The 24,348-nt window shown below is 40.4% G+C and overlaps 1 protein-coding gene across 1 annotated transcript in view; it reads right to left on the minus strand.

Annotated features, from left to right (window-relative positions):
- Positions 1-24,348, minus strand: part of fat4 (FAT atypical cadherin 4) — a 381,091-nt gene that overhangs the window by 42,570 nt on the left and 314,173 nt on the right. Inside the window, exons 10-11 of the mRNA XM_043674087.2 lie at positions 17,623-21,981; positions 6,293-6,397 (exon numbers count right to left, since the gene is read on the minus strand). Of these exons, the coding sequence (XP_043530022.2) occupies positions 6,293-6,397; positions 17,623-21,981 (4,464 nt within the window). The remainder of the gene's footprint in view (positions 1-6,292; positions 6,398-17,622; positions 21,982-24,348) is intronic.

Below are 24,348 nucleotides of genomic sequence, written 5' to 3' on the forward strand. Positions count from 1 at the left end.
GATACATTGAATGAATTTCAACTTATTGATTTTTTTTAAAATCAAGGACAGTTTTTTTTAATTATTAGTATTTTATTAGTCTTTTAATAAAAAGGACAGACAATAAATGCTGGCCTAGTCAATGATATCTATGTCCCACGAGTGAATAAATATAAAAGATCATCAATAGATAGGTAACTTTATTTTGTAAACTTCAAAGTTTTCCCATGATGGATACAAGGTGAGTTTGTGTGGAGTGGAGGAACATGGATGGCAAGTATAGCAGCATTGGGCACCATGGAGAGTTTGGGCGATCATGGTAGGCATAGGGAATTAGGTAACATAGAAAGTATGTATGAGAGAGATGGAAGTAAGAGGCGTGAGGGTTGAACAAGCATTTTTGGTTTAATCAATGTTTCACACAATTCTCACGCACAGGGGCAGGCACTGCACTGAGTCTGCATTATACGCTCTCTGTGGTTGCCTGACCCATGTCTCAAATAATCCCACTACTCCAGAAGGGAAATCTAACTTCCCAGGCTACATTTTTCCTGGGTATTCCGAGGAACTGTCCTGCCTCCACACTCCCCACCTGGGAATGAAAATCAGGGCCTTTTTCTTTATTCAAGGCCAGCAGCACAATTTCCTTCAAACTTCAAAATAGCCCCTAGTGTCCCAATTCTAACTCTGTGCAGGTGGATGGATTTTGAATGAGTCAAAATTTTGCCAAACACATCTATTTCCCACACTAGCCATCATGTGGCATCTGAGTGAATTTACCAATTTCATGTACAATTCATAAAAGGTTTCATGCAGTGAAGTGTCAGCAGTTAGAAATTAGGTTGAGGCTAACAATATACATTTCACATTGGGCTGTTGGAGAAGTGCATTTCACCCATACGTGTGAATGACATTGAAATCTAGGTCATTTGGAAGTAGTAGGACAATGCACAAACCATTATTCTTCTCGGACCCCAGATTATATCACATTTATATATAGGATTACTAATGGTTTTAAAGTTTTACTGAATTAAAAGACATATAGGTGCAACATTTATTCTTAAATATATCAATTTTAAAGGGGCACCGTTTTAATAAGTGTTTCAAGTCTGAGTTCTCACAGCACATATGATTTCATTAATTATGTCTGTTTAATAAAAGAACTGCCTGGAATCTGCTTGTATAAACTATCTGGGGTGCCTAGTTTTTATTCCAACCTTCACTGCAATTACTTGCCATTATCTGCAGATTTATTGTTGTACTATAAGCTTGCACATAAAAATGCTTCATACAAGTACCGATAAGATGACAGGATAATTGTGATTTGCCTTGAATAAAATGACAGTAAGAAGTTACAGCTCTCGGCATTTAATATGTAGCAGCATCCAATGTGGTTTGAATCACCTTAATTTCTTGCTGGTGGTCTGCCATAATGCATGCTGGCAATGACTTCAACCTTCAGTACTTCATTTTAATGCATGATGGCAATAGTTATTGTAGAAGTTAGCAAACAGAATGATTAGGAACATTTTTCCAGATGTTATCGAGGCTGTACTTGCAATTCACATTTGGAGAGTGAGTATCTTTGGAGTACTGAATTGAGTTGGCTAGTGACAAGCACTGGAATTTCTGTTCTCATCAGAAGAATTAGGTTGTGGTGTAACGTAGTTCAAATCAATGTTAACTGGACTTTACATGTTGAGTCACAGAAAATGTTGAGTCATGTTTATATTGTGGAAAACATTTCTTCATGAATGAACCCAAGTAAACCAAGTAATGCCATGGTTATGGTAACTATTTTTAAATGCAAATTAGCATCATATATGACATCTTGGACAATGAATTGATGAATCATTATGCTGTATTACTGTATCATTATATTTATTTTCCTTGGTAGTAGATAATTCAGTTAACTGGTCTCTAGGAGAGCGAATTCTGAGCCATGTGATTTTCGACTCCTTTTTATACCAAGAAGAACGAATGGGGAGGAAGAAAGAATTTCAGCCTTACTTCCTTGAACTGCAAGAATGTTTTCACTGACGCATGTGAAAACAAGTCGCCATGACAAAACATGAGGGGTACCTGGAGTGTTAGACCAGGAAGGATGCTACAAATCCAGCTGGCAGAATTTAATGTTTGCAACAGGGATCTAGCTCACTAGGTAAAGAATCCTTAGGGAATCACTGCTAAGATTAAGTTTGGAATCCAGAGGCCTAAGCTAAAGCTATGGAGACTGGTGTGCAAATACCACCATTATAGATAGTGGAATTTGAATTAAATTAGTACATCTGCAATACCGTCAATTGTTCTAAAAGCCCATCTGGTTCATTGATATCATTTTGGGAATGATATCTGCCATCTTTGCCTGATCTGGCTTCCATCTGACTCCAGATCCATAGCAATGTGGTTGACTCATAAATGGCCTCTGAAATGGGATCACAAGCCATTAGCACAAAGGCAATTAGAGATGTGCAACAAAATTTGGCCATACGATGCACACACATGGAAAAAATAAGAAGTGCCCATCAGACATTTAAGTAGCATGTATTGCACCGTGCCCTGTATGAGCACACATCCATCCACCATAGGCCCAGTAAGTGTGAGGGGCCATATGTGGTATGATAGGGATTACAGAATCAAAGAGGGGTTGAAGGCAAAGGTATGGAATGTCTTTCAGTGTTCCTCCTCACTACACTCAGTGCCTGATAGAGGGATCATTTCCCCAGCACTCCAGCCCCATAAAATCTTACAAAAAAGGATTTGTTATTTGGATTTTCTGGATGACTCTCCTGTTTGACAAAGATTGAATACCAATTAAATGTTCACCTAAGGTTCTCAATTAGCATCTAATGAACCTCCCAACTCCATTATTGGAGGAGGCAGTGTTCCCATCCTGCACTCTCCCCCTTGAAGAAATAAGCCCCATCTTACACTTGCTGGCAGGCAGGGAATAAAAGCATTTAGTTCTATCCAATGTTTGCTTTTGTTTTTTAGAATAGGTCCAAATAAATTATCTGCCTTTCTGCCTAAGGTCAACTATGAACTAACTTGCCTCAGCTATAATGGTCTGGGTCAACTCCAAGCTTCAAACTCAAAGCATATCAGCTTCTGTTGCTGCCCTCAGGGTTTCACACATTGCTGCACACTGACTTAGGTAAAAATGGGAACTGGATACAGCGTTGAAGGGCAGTGGACTATCCATATTTATCAGATTATAAAATAATGGTCTGAGCAATGAAGGCAAACATGCTAAATGCCTTCTTAACCAACCTTCTACCTGTGACACAGCTTTCAAAGAACTATGTACCTGAACCCCTAGGTCTCTTTGTTCAACAACACACCAAGGGCCCTACTATTAACTGTGTAAGTTGTGCCCTTGTTCATCTTACCTAAATGCTATACCTCACATTTATCCAAATTAAAATCCATGTGCCACTTCTCAGCCCCTTGACCCAATTGATTAAGATCTCTTTGTAATCTTAGACAACCTTCTTCACTGTCTACTATACAACCAATTTTAATGTCATCCACAAACTTACTAACCATGCTTCCTAAATTCTCACCCAAATCCTTTACATAAATGACAAATAACAGTGGACCTAGCACCGATTCCCGTGGAACACCACTGGTCACAAGCCTCCAGTCTGAAAAATAACTCTCCACTATCACTCTATCTCCTACCATCAAGCCAATTTTGCATCCAATTGGCAAGCTCTCCCTGAATCACGTGATCTAATTTTACTAACAAGTCTCCCATGCGGAACCTTGTCAAAGACTTTACGAAAGTCCATGCAAACAATGTCTTCCGCTCTGCCCTTGTCTATCCTTTCAGTCATTAGTTCTTTGAAAGCTGCGTCACAGACAAGGTGATAAGAAGGCATTTAGCATTATAAGAGTTGGAATGTCATGTTGTGGTTTTACAGGACTTTGGTGAGGCCTTTTGGAGTACTGTATACAGTTCTGGTCACCTTGCTACAGGGAGGATATTATTAACTTGTGGAGAATTCAGAAAAGATTTACCAGGATATAGCCGGGAATGGAGGTTTGAGTTATAAGGAGAAGCTGGATGCGCTGGGACTTCTTTCACCGGAGTGTAGGAGGTCGAGGTGTGACCTTACACAGGTTTATAAAATCATGAGGGGTATAGAGAAGGTGAACACCAAAGGTCTTTTTCCTAGGGGTGGTGAGTTCAAAACTAGAGGACATATTTTTAAGATGAGTGGAGAAAGATTTACAAGGGATCGAAGGGGAAACTTTTTCACACACAGGGTGGTTCATATGTGGAATGAATTGCCTAAGCAAGTGGTGGATGCAGATACAGTTACAATATTTAAGGACATTTGGACAGATACATGAATGGGAAAGGTTCAGAGAAATATGGGACAAAAGCAGGCAAATGGGATCAGTTGAGTTTGGGAAACTGGCCAGCATGGACAAGTCTGTTTCCATGCTCTATGACTCTATAAACTTGACTGACATCTGATTTTGTAACAACTTGGCAATATTAGAAACTGTCTTCTATTGTAGGCAACAAGCTTTCGTCTCTCGGTTGGCAGTAACAAATAGTAGGTGGGAAGATAACACCACCTACTATTTGTTACTGCCAACCGAGTGATTGTCTGTATTACCAAAGCTTTTATGGCTCTCACTCGATACTAATCAAAATCATTGTTTACTGCAAAGTAAAGTTAAGCACCAGTTTGTTCTGCCCTACCATGAGAATCTAACATCCTGACCCTGCCATATCCAAACAGTGCACTTTTCATCTGCATCTCCCGCTTCCTCCACTTGCCCTGGCGGAGTGAAATAGTTTTGTCTGGAATCAGCATAGTGTTTGGCCTAGATATATGCCTTTCTTGAATTTTTCCAGCATCTTTCTTTATATCACCTCTAGCTAGCTCATTGACAATATCAACCTCAACATCATTCCCAATTAACTGTTCACAGTGCACCCGGTCTTCCTGGAACTGTATTCATTTTCACTTTGTAAATCATTTTCTACCCTCAGAAGGTGCGTGGACATGAAGGCTAAGAACGAGAGTGGCAGTTGCAAAAGTCATACAATGTTCTCTCATTAGAGAGAGATGACTGATGATTGTGTAACCTGACAGTCAACATTCCTTCAGCGAGAGATGAGGTCAAGAATACAAGACCTTCATAAGGACCTCAGCCAATGTGGGAATTGAACCTGTGCTGTTGGTATTACTCTGCATTGTAAATAAGCCATTCAGCTACCAAGCCAACTGGTTTCTCCACAACAGCTATACCAGTCTAAGCACAAGAGGTGTGGAAAGAGTATGAATGGAAGAGGAGTGGAATGTCAGAGTAAATCCTGGTCCTGGGAGACAGGGCTAGGCTAACTGTGGAAAGAAAGTAACAGAAAACGAAACAAGTATGGGTGAAAGGAAGGGAGAATGGTACTAAGTGACTGGGAATTTGGAGAAAACCACAAACAAGAGCTACGGGGGTATCAGAATAAACTTAAGGAAGGAGACAGTCTTCCTTTGATAACTGTAGGAAAAAGTCTTAAAATGATTTCCAGTCTATGTCATCTGCAATTCTCTGGTAACAGTCCAGATATGACTTCAGACTGGCTGCAAATTTAATCTGATGGAAATAATGAACCATATCTGTGATGAATGAGTCTGAAAGTCACTGTCTTGGACATGCTTTTAATTACGGAACAACCTTCAGGTACACAAATCAAGAATGAAAAGAGGAAGCAAAGAAAACACAACTTCATTAACCTAGCATCTTTCACCAACTCAAGGAATTGCTAAGTGTTTCACAGCCAATGCATTATTTTTTTTAGTTGTCATCGCATGAGCTATTAAACCAACCTGGCAGTTGTTCAACTGATGTACAAGTTTTGTTTGTTTTGCACATTGAACTACGCGTTATAAATTAAACTTGGAATAAATTTATGTCTTATACATGACTAATGTTTCCTGAAATTGGCTTGAGCTTTGCAATAAACTGTCATAACAGAGTGAGTGTAAGTAATATGGTTTATAATGTAAAGTAATCGCATTTCAACTACTTATGCACAATTATACTTGAATCAGCCTGAATTGCTGGTTTGAATGAAGCAACAATCATTCTATGATACAGCATGATAATGTATATTGAAAACACTATATTATGATTGCACAAAAGAACGCAAAAATGACAAATGACCATTCCATCCATTCAGCGCAACCTATTATTACAGGCCCGTTTCAGTTAAATACAAACACATCATGAATCCTTTGCAAAAAGACTACACCGTTGAATAGTATATGCATGCTTACATAACTATATTGACATTCCTTACCAAATGGACAGTGGCAGTAATAACCAGCAGCTTGATTCTGGCAGGTTCCTCCATTAAAACATGGGTTGCATTCACAGTAGTTAATAGTGGAATCACATGTTTTACCTGGAACAAATAAAAACACAAATGAAATGTACATAGATTATCCCAGTGAAGGGTTCGCCTGTTCAAAGTCTGCATGCCATTCTTAGAATGTGAATGTTTTCAAAGTTGTGTGATTTTTAAATCTTTCCCTCATTTATTTCCTTGGATGTTTGTTGCTAAGTGAATACAATAGCTTGCAGTGCACGATGAACTCCTCTGGTTGTGTTCAAATATGTAGTTCTCACCAGATGATGATTGGCCATGCTGCTCATCTTTCATCCCAAGCCTATCTATTGGAAACATCATGCTCTAAACTGTTCCTTCCATTTTAAGTGTGCTATTGGTGACAATTAAATACAGTTGCTCCATATACAGGAGTTTAATGTTATTGGTTCTTATCCAAAATCAGATCAAAAAATATAGAAAATCTATATACACAACTTGATGTGCCATCACATTTTTTATATATCCAAGAGTGTTAACGGATACAAACCAAAAAGGATCACATTACAATACAGGTTTGAGATGCTGATTGAAAACTTACTACTGAATGAACAATGGGTCTAAAACAATTTTCAATATTGCCTCATTCTGAACTGGAAAGTGGGACACAGTGAATGGACCAGAACGGTGAAGATCTGAGAGAGGCAAGGATGTTGCTCATTGGCAACATGGATAGAACAAACATTTGTATTTTTTTTCTTGAATCAGATTTCCAATTAGTAGTCTGTGGTCTATAAACTCAAACAGGCTCATTAGCTGGTGTGATGAGGATGATGTATGATTATCTTGTGACTGGTGGAGGTAAAGCAGAGAGCATATAAACCTGATAGCATATTTCTGACAAATTAATCTTCTCAAATCACACTTCACTCTTATTCTACAACCTGTTGTAATGTGTAAGTTGCAGAATGAGTAAACATGCACCCTTTGATTTCTTCCTTTTCCTTCAGCAAAGGTTGCTTTGTGCATTTATCTTTCAGATACTTGAGAACTGTCACATAGCCAGCCCCTGGCAGTCTGAGTGTCTAGCGCAAGCCGAAACCAAGGAGGTAGGAACACTGATTCAACGCGACTCTCACAGGCTGTCAGTTACCTGCATTCTTCCTGTTTCTCTTTAGTCAGACTACAGAGTCCCCTTTTCCTGACACAGAGGGCCTCTCCTCCCTCCTTCCATGCAGTGACTCATGGTGAACTGAGAGATGTTGGGCAGTGTTGCTGAGTTCAGCCAAGATAGATCTTGAGGTATAGAAATTTAGGACTACTGTCAGAGTTCACTTGTGTCTGATGTTTATGGAATCCCGACAGGTTAGCCCACACCAAACCTCCGAGGAGCATCCCATCCAGACTCACCACCTGACCTATCCCTGTAATGCGGTATTTCCCATGGCCAATCCACTGAACCTACACATTCCTGAACACTATGGGCAATTTAATATGGCCAATCCACCTAACCTGCATGTCTTCGGATTGTGGGAGGAAACCCACGCAGACACAGGGAGAACGTGCAAATTCCACACTGACATTGCCCGAGGCCGGAATTGAACTGTGAGGCAGCAGTGCTAACCACTGAGCAACCATGCCTCTTAAAGTGAAGTTATGAGGAAGCTCCATGAAGACCTCAGGTGAATACACCATCCACAAGAGCTCTCATTCTCTCCTGGACTCACAGCTTTCCTTCCCTGCTGCCTATGCTTCATTTTCTATGACTGTGCAAAACACAATGTGAGGGATAGTATCTATGAGAGATTTGTTGACAAGTTTTCAAACTCCAATGAACTCCTTTTACAAGTTCACAATCACTCCCTTAAGACACTAACAAACTATGAAACCTCCTCCAACAACACATTTCACAAACTCCATAGCAGCATAAGAAATTCTATGAAAAGCCCCATGTTTGTACCCTTGATAGCAACAATGGGTCAAATATTGGGGAAGAGGCATGGGGAAAATGCTGGGTCTCTTACAACAACTAACGGATCACAAGGAAGGACTTAGAAGGTTTATAAATGTCAGATCAGGAACCAAGTCAATGTTATTGCCTGCAACAAATGCATGTAGAGTTTGCAAATCATGACTTCATTTGAGACGTAATGTTGATTTGCTGCCATTTTTGGGACTTTGGGCTCCTTCAGCACCAACACCAGTGCCAGAGCAGACTCCAATTCTGCAGCCTATTATGATAGAGTTTTCTCTTGCATGTCCAACCAGAAAATGGCAGCATATATTAAAGTGTTAGGAATGTTTTTATCAGTACCACAAGTGGTCACGCATAGACAAATCCATAAGGAGGTTGAACCTTACTATTCAATATTGCGTCGGTCTGATGAAGTGGTCACATTCACATGGATTCATTCATGATTCATTCATTAAGCATGTTTCCACACTGCTCAAAAACTCACTTTATGATTTGGCATGAAGGGAGAGGGTAGATGAAGAACATGTGTTGGCATGGGTGGAGGATGAGGAGATTGATGGGGTGTGTGAAGTGAAGGATAGACTACCTAAAATTTAACAGAACAATAAGGCAAATTCCCAAAGAACTGAGGCTTAATTGAATCAATGAGCAACACAATGACATTTGGGCCTCTTTTGCTATGGATATCATGTGCTTCCATACTTCTGGGATTATCTAATTCCATAATTCATGTGTTTTCTAGACAGAAGGCCAAATTTTCACTTCTGAGGCTTCTGCCTTAAATGGGGACATGTCTAGTTTGGTGTGCCTGTTTCAGGAAAGGTTCCTGAATGGTGGAGGGAGGTTGGGTGGTGGGGAGATAGATTCAGGCCCACTGCCACTGGATATTGATCTGAACTACTAAATGCCCAGCTGCACTGTTGAAAAGATTGTCTCAATTTCTCTGGGGCTTTGTCCTATTGTCCTGTTAAATATTAAGCATTCTCACCCTCATTACTCACACCCCATCATTGCCCAACCCATTCCCCATATCCCAATTCCACCATTTCATGCTCCCCACACACCTCCATGGTCTCTCATTTCCTCTGTGTAAACATATGAAATGCCTTTCTTAGCAGTGTGGCAACATATTTTCAACGCAAAAGAAAACATATTATAAATAAGACAGCATGGACAAACATTTCAATAAACATTGTGATCCAGCTTCTTCATGTCTACCCACTTCACTTAGAATCATAGAATCCCTCCAGTGCAGAAAGGGTCATTCAGACGATCAAGTCTGCCCCGAATTCTGAAGAGCGTCCCAACCAGACCTAGCCCCCAGCACTTCCTCTGTAAATCTCATTTTACATGGCTAAACTCTGGATACTACAGGGCAGTTTAGCATGGTCAATCCACCTAACCTGCACATCTTTGGACTGTCGAAAGAAACTGGAGCACCAGAAGAAACCCACACCGACACAGGGAAAATGTACAAACTCCACACTGACAGTCAGCCGAGGCTAGAATCAAACCCAGGATCTGGTGCTGTGAGAAGTCACACAACACCAGGTTATAGTGCAACAAGTTTATTAGAAATCACCAGCTTTTGGAGCATTGTTACTTCATCAGGTGAAGTGCTACACCTGATGAAGGAGCAGTGCTCTGAAAGCTTGTGATTTCTAACAAACCCGTTGGACTATAATCTGGTGTTGTGTGACTTCTGATTTTGTCCACCCCAGTCCAACACTGGTACCTCCACACCTTGGTGCTGTGAGGCAGCAGCGCTAACCACTGAGCCACCATGCCACACTTTACCAGAGACCCTCTTCCTTGCAATACCTAATGCTAAGCCTCCAGCTAAAAACCAGCAGAACTTATCAAGTGCTTATAAAATCAGTCTTTATTAATCTGATGAGAGATTCCAGCAATGTGCTGCCGGGGCTGAGTTATGAAGTGGGAAAGTTGAAATTGGCAGTTGAGAGGACTTGGGTAAGAAAACCTGATGGGGAAATCTGGCCACACTGGATGTGGAGATGAGGAAGTAGCAGCCACAAACAATGCCAGGAAGAGCCAGCAGAGGGTAATCTAAGGCTAGATTTTGAATCTTCCAATTGCAGCTCAAACCGAGATGGCACTGTGAAGAGTACTGTGAACCATCTTAAATATCCAACTGGGAGGTCTCGGTGATAATTAAGGATCAGAGCCATCCACCTTTAAGGTTAAGTTTCAAGTACTCATTCTGAGGCAAGATAATAAAATGATATGGAAAGTCAACACTTCCCTTTCCTTTGTCCATATGTTACTTGAATCTCAAACACATTTTTGTTTTTACTTTAGCAAGATTGATTATTTAATCATGACAGATAGGTTATGATGGAAATTATATAGATGAGATGATTAGATTCCCTACAGTGTAGAAACAGACCACTTAGCCCAACAAGTCCACACCAACACTTCAGAGAGTAATCCACGCAGACCCATTCCCCTACTGCATTACTCTATATTTACCCCTGACTAATGCACCTAACACTACGGGCAATTTAGCATGGCCAATTCACCTGAACTGCACATCTTTGGACTGTGGGAGGAAACCAGAGCACCCGGAGTAAACCCAGGCAGACACAGAGAGAGAATATGCAAACTCCACACAGACAGTGGCCCAAGGCTTGAGTTGAACCTGGGTCCCTGGTGCTGTGAGGCAGCAGTGCTAACCACTGAGCCACTGCGCCATCCCAAATAAAAGAAACAAAAAGTTTGACAAGAATGTGATTTTGAAGGAAAGTGGTACGAGAATAACATAGATATATGTGGTTGACGATGCATATAATTTCAACTCAAAAATAAAGTGTGAAGCATTAAAAAAAAACATAAAATTATAAAGCTTAAAGAAGATGCGCATATTTCAGCAGGCAACAAGGTTTCTGGGGTCATTTTGTGGTGGTGGGGTGGGTATTCATTCATTAACTTTTGAGCCAATGAGAGACCCTGTTGTCTCCCTTCACTAGGATCAAGCAGCTCAGGGTCAGAAGTTCCACCTGCTGAGAGCTGCCAGCCTTCATATTGCTCTGCATCATCCCCAATCAAATGGTGACTGCTGTGAGAAAGAAACATAACAGAGGCTTCAACCCTTGTATGATCTCAGGAGTCAGATGAATATTGTTGAGAGGGATTTCACGAGATGGGGTTGTAGGAGAGCAGGTATTGACAGCAAGGGAAGAGGCTTAATTCTGAACAAAACACTGCCCATTTTCCCAATGCTGGGTCCCTTAATGAGGCATTGAGTGCTCTAAACCAGGGAGACTACAATCAACTTTAACAGTTTGTCACCATACTGTGCAAGTGGGATGAGGCTTTTAATTTGTTATTAACTGTCTACTTAGCAGCCTGAAATAGCAATGGAATGGTGTAGGAAAGCTGCCCATGGACTACATCAGGACAGACACAAAGGTGGTAGAATCTCCATTCATCACCATTATGATTAAATGCCCTGTCCAAATTTACTGAGAGAGCATAAAATAATGCATTCTGTGTTGACACACAATTCATGAATGTTCTGAAATGAATAGTCAAAATAAAAAGGAAATTTGGTGTCAACTCACCAAGGCTTCACTTCCAAGCCCACAACATCTGCCATCTAGAAGGACAAAGGGATCTTAATCAAATAGATCATTGGGCTGAAAAATGGTAGATGGAGCTCAATCTGGACAAGTGTAAGGTATTGCATTTTGGTACAACAAACAATAGGAGGGCTTATACAATTAATGGTGGGGCCTTGGGTAGTGTTGTAGAACAGAGGGACCTTGGGTGCAGATACATAATCCTTTAAAGTTGGCATCACATGTAGACAGGATGGTTAAAAAGACATTTGACACGCTTGCCTTCATTGCTCAGTCCTTGGAGTATGAGCATTGGGACAAGGGCTCATGCCCGAAACGTCGATTCTCCTGTTCCTTGGATGCTGCCTGACCTGCTGTGCTTTTCCAGCAACACATTTTCAGCAATTGGGACATTACGTTGAGGTTGTAGAGGACATTGGTGAGGCCTCTGATGGAATACTGTGTCCAGTTCTGGTTGTCCAGTTACAGGAAGGATATTATCAAGCCGGAGAGGGTCGAGTTATAAGGAAAGGCTGGACAGGTTGGGACATTTTTTACTGGAGCGTAGGAGGTTGAGAGATGACCTGATAGAACTTTATAACATAATGAGAGGTATAGATAGAGTTAATGGTAATTGTCTTTTCCCTAGGATGGGGGATTTCAAGACTAGGGGCACATTTTTAAGGAGAGAGGAGAGAGATTTTAAAAAAGACATGAAGGGCATATTTTTAACACCGAGAATGGTTCGGGTGTGGAATGAACTTCCTGAGGAAGTGGTGGATGCAGGTGCAATTACAATGTTTGGAAGACATTTGGATAGGTTCATGAATAGGAAAGGTTTGGAGGGTTATGGGCCTGGTGCAGGCAAATGGGACTAGTTTAGTTTGCAATTATGTTCAGCATGGACTGGTTGGACTGAATGGTTTGTTTCTGTGCTGTATGACTCTATGACAAGGTCAGTAGATACCTCTTCAGACCACACACCACCCTGACTTGGAACCACATCACTGTTCCTTCACTGTCACTTGGTCAAAATCCTGAACTTGCTCCCCAACAACACTGTTGGTGTCTCTACACCTGAAATACTACAGAGGATCAAGTTGGCAGCTCATTACCACCTATTTCAGGGATGAGCAATAAATGTTGGCCTAGCTAGCAACACTCCTAGTCTGTGAACGAATGAGAAAAACCAAAATAAAAGGCCAAGGTGACAAACAGAAAATTTAAAATTACACAAGTGCCAAGACAATGAAGAGGGAAATAAATAAGTCAGTGAACAAACAGTGGAGACGTTCCCTGGTCTGTTTAATTTCTATTTTTGCCTTGCAAGTTACTGTAAATGAAAGGTGGAAATATTCAGTGCTCTCTATTGGCTTCCAGGACTTACACAAGCAAGTTACATGAGGTAACAACAATGTATTTCTTTAATCAATTTGACTGGAGTATTGGCAAGTGTAATTTGGACTCAACGTAAAGGAGAGAGAGAGAGAGAGAGAGAGAGAGACTAAAAAAACTGCAAGAATTAAAAGCTGAAGGAATTGGACTCTACACTTGTTCTGGATCATTTTGGTGCCAAGACAGTTGTTTGTCAATAATTATGACACATCATACCATTAAGAAGGTTACTTGGTTGAGACAGACAAGGCCGAACCTCGGGAAGCAGGTTTAGTGGGTGCAGGAACCGGAACTTCCTGATATTCAATGAATTTCAGTGATGATTCAGACAGTGATGTATTGGCTGTTTGCAAGACTAATCGCAAAAAGGAACAGATCGGACAGCAACTTTCATATTCAAATGCTTAACTGTCCATTTCCCCCACTAAATTTGCTGTTCGATTTGGTGAGTTTTGTCAAGTTCACTTTTGACAACAAAATTTGCCTTTAATTGAATTTTGCTGAAACATTTGCTCAAATATATTAGTATGATTTCTTAATTTAAAGACAAACAATTTATTGAAAGTGCATTCCTATAATAAAACATATGAAACAGGAAATGAATAGTTCAAGAAAAGGCCGGGCAGAAAAAAAATGAACACCCAATTCCTGTACGCTGAAGCTTAGTTACTTTGAAGAAAATGTATCTTTTAAAATCAGAAGACAAAGTGTCCTAAATCATCATTAACTAACTCGACTCTTCAGCAGAAAGGTTTAAACTTTAAAATGACATTGAGCTGAGGTAATCTTTCGGTTATCCTCAGCCCAAAAACGTAGAATAAGTTCACTGAAATGAGTCACAAAACAGCTGGCAAAATATAATCCATCAAAATGAGCAGTGGGTTTGCTGCAGTGAGGATGAAAGACACATTGTTTCTTTCTAGATTTGATGGTCACTGTGCTTCAGGTTAAATGTTGGAACACCATATGTGCAGACATACATGAATACATAATGTCATCAAATCGGGAGTTATTTTATTGTAGCAATCATAATTTTGTTTTACTCTTTTATGAGATAAGGGCAACTTTGGCTTGGGCACCATTTATTTCCATCTCAAACTCCCCTTGAGACGGTGGCGGCGAGAGAGGGAGAGGTAGGGACAGCCATATAATGCTGTTCGGAAGGGAGTTGCGGGACATTCACGTTTTTGAATTCAAAAGGCTATACCAAGCTTGGTGCAAAAAATGCATCTCACTTTAGGCATTGCTATGATCATCTTACAATCTGTAGTGCTGTACAACTTGACAGACAAATCTTTGTTAATGCTGTTTTGTAACCAGAAGTAGGAGGAATGTATTAGCAACCTGAGGTGAGTGCTGTTTCTTCCTAATAAAAGAACAAACAAAGCTGGTAAAATTTAACAAGTCAGGCAGCATCTGTGGAAAGAAGCAGAGCTACTGTTTCAGGTCGATGACTTCTCCTCAGACCCTGCCTGGTCTGTTGAGGTTTCCCAGCATTTACTGTTCTTGATTCCAATTTTCAGCTTCTGCAATATTTTATATTTGTATCATTTCTGCCATCTCTGTTGCTTGCTTGGATCTTTGTTAACAGAACAGAACGCAATATGAAATGAAAGTGGGCAATAGTCAGCAACTTATTCAATGGCAACCACAATTACTCCATTGAGACAATTCAGACAACTTCCTTTTGAACATAATTGAACAGTTTCTTAATGTATCAGAGCATTGGTGGATTTTAGTTTATACCCCATCACAAATTCATTAGTAACTTCTCCATGTGTTAGCTTTGGAGGTAGGTGAGCACTTTGTGATACTGACCACAATTTGGTTACATTTACCTTAGCAATGGAAAGGGATAGGTATATACCACAGGGCAAGAGTTATTGCTAGGGGAAAGGAAATTATGATATAATTAGGCAAGATCTAGGATACATAGGATGGGGAAGGAAACTGCATGGGATGGGCACAATTGAAATGCAGAGCTTGTTCTAAGTATGGACCTATCAGACGGGGAGGAAGTGGTCAACTTCTTTAGTAAAGAAGTTGAATCTCTTGTCAAGAGGAACAAGGAGGCTTATGTCAAGATGAGATGTGAAGGCTCAGTTAGGGGGCTTGAGAATTACAAGCTCGCCAGGAAGGACTTAAAGAGAGAACTAAGAATAGCCAGGAAGGGACATGAGAAGGTAGGAGCAAGGAAAACCCTAAAGCCTTCTATAGGTAGGTCAGGAATAAATGAATGACTAGAGTAAGATTAGGGCCAGTCAAGGACAGTAGTGAGAAGTTATGCGTGGAGTCAGAGGAGATAGGAGAGGTGCTGAATGAATACTTTTCATCAGTATTCATACAGGAAAAAGACAACGTTGTCGAGGAGTATACTGAGATACAGGCTGTTAGACTAGACAGAATTGAGGTTCACAAGGAGGAAGCGTTAGTAATTCTGGAAATCGATAAGTTCCTTGCACTGAATGAGATTTATCTTGGGATTCTCTGGGAAGCCAGGAAGGAGATTGCAAAACCTTTGGCTTTGATCTTTATGTCATCATTGTCTACAGGAATAGTACCAGAAGACTGGAGGATAGCAAATGTTGTTCCCTTGTTCAAGAAGGGGAGTAGAGACAACCCTGATAATTATAGACCAGTGAACCTTACTTCGGTTGCGAGTAAGGTGTTGGAAAGGATTATAAGAGGTAGAATTTATAATCATCAAGAGGGGAATAATTTGATTAGGGATATAGGAACATGGTTTTGTGAAGAGTAGGTTGTGCCTTACAAACCTTATTGAGTTCTTTGAGAAAGTGACCAAACAGGTGATGAGAGTAAAGTTGTTGATGTGGTGTATATGGATTTCAGTAAGGCACTTGATAAGGTTCGTCACTGTAGGCTATTGTAGAAAATATGGAGGCTTGGGATTGAGGGTGATTTAGCAGTTTGGATCAGAAATTGGCTAACTGGAAGAAGACGGAGGGTAGTGGTTGATGGAAAATGTTCATCCTGGAGTTCAGTTACTAGTGGTGTACTGCAAGGATCTGTTTTGAGGCCACTGCGGTTTGTCATTTTTATAATTGACCTGGATGAGGGCATAGAGGATGGGTTAATAAATTTGTGGATGACACTAAAGTTGGCGGAATTGTGGACAGTGCTGAAGGATGTTGCAGGTTACAGAGGGACATAGATAAGCTGCAGAGCTGGGATGAGAGGTGGCAAAAGGAGTTTAATGCGGAATAGTGTGAGGTAATTCACACTTTGGAAGGAGTAACAGGAATACAGAGTACTGGGCTAATGGTAAGATTCTTGGTAGTGTGGACAAGCAGAGAGATCTCTGTGACCATGTACACAGATCCCTGAAAGTTGTCATCCAGGTTGATAGGGTTATTAAGAAGATGTACAGTGTGTTAGTTTTTACTGATAGAGGGATTGAGTTTTGGAGCCATGAGGCCATGTTGCAGCTGTACCAAACTCTGGTGTGGCTGCACTTGGAATATTGCATACATTTCTGGTCGTCACATTATAGGAAGAATGTGAAAGTATTGGAAAGGATGCAAAAGAGATTTACCAGGATGTTACCTGGTATGGAGGGAAGGTCTTATGAGGAAAGGCTGAGGAACTGGAGGCTGTTTTCGTTAGAGAGAAGTTTGAGAGGTGACTGAACAGAGAACAAGACGATCAGAGGTTTAGATAGGGTGGACAGTGAGAACCTTTTTCCTCGGATGGTGACGACTAGCACGAGGGGACATAGCTTTAAATTGAGGGGTGATAGATATTGGACAGATGTCAGAGGTAGATTCTTCACTCAGAGAGGAATAAGAGTGTGGAACACCCTGCCTGCAACAGTTGTAGATTCGCCAACTTTAAGGGCATTTATATGGTTATTGGATAGACATATGGATGATAATGGAATAGTGTAGGTTAGATGGGCTTCAGATTGGTTTCACAGGTCAGCGCAACATCGAGGGTCGAAGAGCCTGTACTACGCTGTAATGTTCTATGTTCCTGCATCATGTATCAGCCTTTAGTGTCAGGAGGTATTCTCTGATTGAAACTCCATGACTACCTTAAGGGTTTTTGTAAGATGATGCCTTTTCTATTTGTCCTTGAGGCAAATACATTGTTTATATTTGATGTGTTCCTTTACTGGCTTAATGAAGAATTAACCTCTTGACACTATGTGTTTGTATCTGAAGATCTCTTACTGCAGCACAATGGCCTGTCAACAGCCCAAAACATTACCTCTGTTATTGTTGTTCTAAACAAATATTCAAAAACCTTAATGGTCATTTCCAATTAGAAGTAATGAATGCATTTTATATGAACAATCCTTGAGTGAAGTATTAAAAGAGGATTCCTGTATTCAATACCTGTATATCCAGCTTTACAAGCACAGCTAAAACCTCCCGGGAAGTTCTGGCAAGTTCCACCACTTTTGCAGGGATTCGACTGACATTCATTGATGTCCCTTTCACAAGCAGTGCCCATGAACCCTTCTGGACAGGTACATGAAAATCTACTTAATAAATTATGGCAGGTACCACCATTATGGCAAGGGGATGGAAGGCACTCATCTATGTCTGTTTCGCAGGCATGTCCAGAGTATCCTGGCAGACATCGACAGATGAATGGTTTGAGAGCTGCATTGGCCACAATAATCACTGGGACGCTTTCTTCACTTTGTAGTGATGGGCTGACGGCCAGCCTCTTCACGCAGCTTCCACCATTCTGACACGGCTCGTTAGTACAAGGGTCGTGGTCCACAGAATCGACTCGTACTCCACTCTGTCTGAATAAAGTTTCCTTAATGCTTTCAAAAAAAGTAGCTACCCCACTGGGGCTTACATACTGATTGCTAAATCGTTTCACAGCTGCCATTATATATGTTTTATTATCCTGTTCGTAAAAACCATAGATCTGTACTGTAGTTCCCATTCGCGAGAGTTGAGAGTTAACAATCCGTAAGAAGTGAAGGTAATGGTTGGTAAGAAAATCTTTGACTGTTGCAATATTTAGGGAAAGAAGGACACTATTGTCTATCGTCATATTACTGAATCCAGTGAAGAAAACATGGACATTATTGTTGACGGCACTGTGCAATCCATCACTACTACGGACAATTAGATCAAAAGTTCCATCTGTTGACCTTGGCTGCGAGTTTAGATTGCAAGTACCTGCTGGGATGTTAAAAAGAGTTGTAGACCCCATAGTCAGAGTGCACTGGAAAGTGTCCAATATATCTGGGTCTTGGGGCTTTACACTGGCCAAGATTCCACCAGGAAACAGGTTTCCAAAATAGTGAACAAATATCTCGACTGTTCTTGGCTCAGATGGGTTGTCATTCTGATCATTTATTATGACATGCACAGTACCTGTGGAAGACATCTGTGGTGTGCCGGAATCCCGAGTGACCACTGACAAATGGAAATCACTGATCTGTTCTCTGTCGATTTCTCTGGTTGTGGTGAGGATACCCCCAGAGCTTAAACTGAAGTAGCTGGTAGCAGGGCCTGTGCTGAGCAAATGGTAGGAGAAAGGACCTTGGTTTGGTGGAAGGTCCAGATCAGTGGCATTAAGTGTCATCACGACAGCCCCTGCACGTTGGTTCTCGGCAACTTCTCCAGTTGCAGATATTAAAGTAGGTCCATTGTCATTAATATCCTCCAGGTTAACAAGCAAATAGGTGCTACCTGTGGCTGAAGGCACTCCTGTATCAACAGCTAATATAGAGAGGTTGTATATTGGTACGGACTCACGATCCAGTTCTGCTGCCACTGAAACCTGCCCAGACTGTGAATCAATAGAAAAGGCACCCTTTTCATTTCCAGCTCCAATGTGGTAAGTGAATCTGCTCCAACTGGGAACCGAGTCAGAATCAAAGGCACTTACGAAAATGACGTGAGCTCCAGGCGCTGCCCCCTCATTAATCTGCACAGTGTACTCCTTGGATGTGAAAACAGGAGGATCATTGGCATCCAGTACAGTAATATTCACAAAGACTTCATCAACATCAAATCCACGGATGCTTCCGGCATTCTTTGCCAGAACCCTCAAAGAAATTTTCTCTTCCTTTTCCCGATCAAGTTGCCCTGACACATAAATTTGTCCGGTGTTTTTATCAATCCTTAATCCTTTGCTTCTGCTTTTACCAACAAGGAGGTAGGTGACAACTCCATCATTCCCAAGGTCTCGATCACTTGCAAATACTTCCCCGACAGTGGTACCTTTTGAAGCAGCCTCTGAAACCTCAAAGCTATACTGTCTGGACACAAAACGTGGAACGTATTCATTTACACCACTGAGCTGCACATAAACATCAGCAAAGCTAAAATGGTCCTCATCTGGGACATTAAAGGCTTTCACGTACAACTGGTAACTCTGTTTCACTTCAAAGTCCAAAAAGCCTTGAGTTGTGACGATTCCGGTGTTTGGATCAATGACAAAAAGATCACTGTCACTCGTCTCAATTGCATAAGCTATCACAGCATTAACTCCAGAATCAGCATCTGTGGCATTTAACTGGACGACTATGGTACCACTTGGGGCATTTTCTGATATAATTGGAAAATACTTATTTGGACTGAACAGTGGTGCATTATCATTTGAATCAGTAACGTGAACGGTCATGCTGAGGTAGCCAGCTCTTTTCACCCAACCTCCATCTTCAGCACTTATAGTCAGTTCATGCATTTGTTGAGTCTCATAATCCAAATGTCCGACTAGAGATATCGCACCCGTTGCATTAACAATAGAGAACAATTTAGCATCATTTCCTTTAGAAATGTTATATCTAATTAACCCATTCATATCAGCATCTTTGTCTCTGGCTGAAATAGTTCTGATTACTGTTCCAATGGCAAGGTTCTCAGGAACTGTGACGCTAATGTGGCTCTGAGAGAATTGAGGCGTGTGCAAGTTCTCTTCAGTCACCATAATACGAACAGTGGATGTTGTGGACAGTGGGGGATTGCCTTTATCCATTGCTGTGATTATGATTAAAAACACTTTATTCACATTGGCTCTCAGAGAGGAAGCAACAGAAACCCAACCATTATTCTTGTTCAGTGTGAATTGATTTGAACTGTTTCCACCAGTAATGTGGTACTCTATTTCCGAATTTAAGTTATAATCCTTATCGTCCACTGCAGTGACTTTGATTAACCGTGTACCAACCTTGACATTCTTAGTAACAGGAGTAACGTAATTATCAGATTCAAAGTGTGGTGCATTGTCATTACTGTCAACAATGTTGATAATGACTGTAGTTTCACTCATCAAGGGAATTCTACCTCTGTCTGAGGCTGTTATAATAAAGCTATGCCTGTTTATATTCAGATTGTTAGAACTTGAGGAATTGTGATATTTTATGTATTGTTTGGTAAAGATCTCTCCTGTGCTAGAATTTATTCTGAAAAATTCTGACTGTGACTTTATGAAATAAAACACTTGACCATTAAGGCCACTATCGGGATCTGTAGCTACTACTTGAGTAACACTGGAGCCAATCTCTGTGAGCTCTGGGTAATCTAGATAGTATGAGGTTTGAGTAAATCGTGGGGGATTATCATTTACGTCTGTCACAAAAACAGTAATGTCTGTATTTACTGTCCACCCAGAATCATGGGCATAAACTTTGACTGTGTAGCGCTCCACATCCTCCCGATTCAGAGGCCTGCTAACGGTGATATCTCCAGTCTTTGCATTCATGGAGAAGGGAAGACTTACATCTCGTATCGAGTACTGACTAACAGCATTCACTCCAGTATCCTCATCTGAAGTGGTAACATGTGTCACAGTGTAACCAATAGCAGCATTTTCAGGCACCTGAGCACTAAATATTTGTGAGAATCTTGGAGCATTGTCATTTTCATCCAAGACATTGACAATAACTTGGCACACAGAGCTACTTGAGGAAGCTCCTTTATCTGTTGCTTGTACAGTTAATGTATACTGGGCCTTCTTTTCCCTGTCCAAACGTTTGGTATTTCTGATCTCTCCAGTTTCTCTGTTGATATTGAAATTATTGCCTTTGTTACCATCCAGTATGGTATACTCTATTTGACCACTGGGACCACTGTCTTTATCTTCTGCTACAACAGTGATTATTTTGTGGGAGAAGGTATTCTCCATTACATTAGCCATGAAAGGATCTTGCTTAAAAACTGGTGCATTGTCATTGACATCTAGCACAGTAATATTCAATTGCTTATAAGAAGAATATGGAGGGTATCCCATATCTCTGGCTTCAATCCACAGAACGTAATTCTGAACTGCTTCAAAATCTAATGACTTTATGAGAACGAGTTTCCCTGTCAGTTGATCAATGTGGAAGACATCACCGAGGTTACCACTAGCAATATAGTAAGATAAGGATCCTCTAACAGGACTTCTTGTTGAAGAAGCTGACATTGTTGTAATATAGGTATCAATCTTCTGGTCTTCTGGGAATATAAAAGACTGTTGCCCTGCATTTATTTGAGGAAAATCGGCCTTATTTCCAAATCTCACTGTCACAGTGGTAGAGTCGGACATTGAGTAAATTCCTTTGTCTTTAACATTGACAGTAATAGTTATGTCAGTGCCTCCAGTTAACGTCTGGGCAGCCATGATAGCACCGCGACTAGGATCAATCTGGAATCTTTCCGCACTTCGGCCTGTCAAGGAATATTGGAGTTCGGCATTGGGGCCTTCATCATCATCTGAAACTGTCACAGCAAACACGAATGAACCTGGATACAGTGGAAACAGGAAAGACATTAGGAGTCTATTTTGTTTTAAAAAAGAGCATTTAAAAGATAAAGCAATGCTATCAGATGTTTCGTATTGGAACATGATCTGAATTTCAACATCAGCTTCTGGTCACGGGCAATTGAATGAACAGAACTAGTGAATATTGTCTCAGTATAGTAATCTTTAGCATAGCTAAATCACCATCTGCCTATGTTCTTGGTCTTATATGCTTGTCACTCAATGCATTATGTTCATGGGGCACACCAATGCAAAATACCCCAGCTCAAAAGAGTAGGGTTTGGAAATAGCCAATTATCATTGCACTGATTGAGTTTGTGGTCTGACTACAGATTGAGAAAATTTTAGTTTATAAACATAACAGACATAGCCTTTGGAGGCTTGAATTAATTTTCAAACAATCAGCAAATTTGTAAAACCATTATGAAAATGCTCAGTGAACAAAGGCTATAAATAGAAACAAGGGATATCTGTATATGCAACAGAAGTTTAGGTTGACATTGTCTAAATTCAGAATTCACAGTAAGAAACCAATCTGAGCAGAATAAATTCATCCCGCATTTTTACTCTAAATCCAAACCATAAACAGTAAGACTGTGACAATGTGATCAGTACCTGTAAAAAGCCAGTATGCTTTTAATTAACAAGATAGGTGTAAAACCAATTGTTGAATGACACATTAAAATCACAAGTGAGTGCATTCATTTCCTGACAAAAAAGAAATAATAATCTCGTCTGATAGGATATTTAGAATAAGATATACCAGTGATGAATTATAAGTATTTTGCTTTACAGATTCTGATCTTGACCTCAAAACTTTAGTGATCTGTAAAATAATTAGGTGGAGATATAATGCCAATAAAAAACAATCCAACATCGTAAAATAGTAAATTCTTCCTTTAAAATGTTGAACCTTGCAATGAGAATTAAGGATATAACATACTGGGTTCATGACTGCAATGGGGAGAAAGTGAGGTCTGCAGATGCTGGAGATCAGAGCTGAAAATGTGTTGCTGGAACAGCGCAGCAGGTCAGGCAGCATCCAGGGAACAGGAGTATTGACGTTTCGGGCATAAGCCCTTCTTCAGGATTCCTGAAGAAGGGCTTATGCCCGAAACGTCGATACTCCTGTTCCCTGGATGCTGCCTGACCTGCTGCGCTGTTCCAGCAACACATTTTCAGCTCATGACTGCAATGAAAAATTAAGTTCCTTTTCTGGTTTCTTGTTAGCTAGCATGAATCTGATAACTCATAACATACTGTTGGTTAAAAAAAAAACAAGCCTGACTAGCAGACATGCCTTGCACAACAGTCCATGAGAAAGCTGATGACAAACATTGTAGGATATATTTACTAAACATTGGAGTTGCATTGGAATAAACAATGGATGAACATTGGAATTTGGAATGTTCCTGTAGATTGGAAGCCAGCAAATGTCACCCACCTATTTAAGAAAGGAACATGCAAGACAACAAAGAAGCACAACCTGTCAATCTTGCACCAGTAGTAGGGCGAATGATATAGTCTACGATAAAGGATGTGACAAATGGACACTGAATGAAAATTATCTAATTGGGCATAGTCAGCATGGATTTGCAAATGGAAAATCATGTTTGACAAAATTGCTGGAGTTTCTTTGAAGATGTTATTGACAAGCTTTATAAAGAGGAATCAGTGGATATAGTAAGATCATAAGTTGCTGGAAAAACTCAGCAGGTCTGGCAGCATCTGTGGAGAGAAAGCAGAGTTAAGATTTCAGGTCCAGTGATCATCTTATGAACCTTCTTGAAGAAAGGTCATTGGACTCAAACTATTAACTCCACTTTCTCTCCACAGACGGTGCCAAATCTGCTGAGTTTTTCTAGCAATGTCTGATTTCCAGCATCTAGTTCTTTGTTTATTTTTGTTTAGCTCATGGATCTAGTATACTTAAAATTTCAGAAGACCTACAATAAGAATGGTTAACAAAATTAAAATGCATGGGATAGAGGTACTGTACTATTATGGATTAAGGATTAGCTGACAGACAAAACTGTAAAAATAAATGGGCCACTCTTGCCTTGGTAGACTGTAACTAGTGGGGTATTGCAAAAGATCAGTGCTTGGAGCATAGCTGTTCATAATATGTTACTGACTTGGATATGGAGGCCAAATATAATATTTCGAAGTTTGTAGATAATACAACCAAAACAGAATTTTTGTTAGGAGGAAGATGTAAACTAGTTTCAGGAGGTTTTAGACAGGTTTAATGAGTGAGCAAAAACGTGGTAAATGAAATGTAATGCGAAAAAAAAATTATCCACTTTGGCATGGAGGAATAGATAGAATTCCCACAGCATGGAAGCGGG

The sequence above is a fragment of the Chiloscyllium plagiosum genome, unplaced genomic scaffold (assembly GCF_037043375.1).
Source record: "Chiloscyllium plagiosum isolate Xiang-an unplaced genomic scaffold, Cpla_swu_hap1 HiC_scaffold_36, whole genome shotgun sequence".
NCBI classification, from domain to species: domain Eukaryota; kingdom Metazoa; phylum Chordata; class Chondrichthyes; order Orectolobiformes; family Hemiscylliidae; genus Chiloscyllium; species Chiloscyllium plagiosum.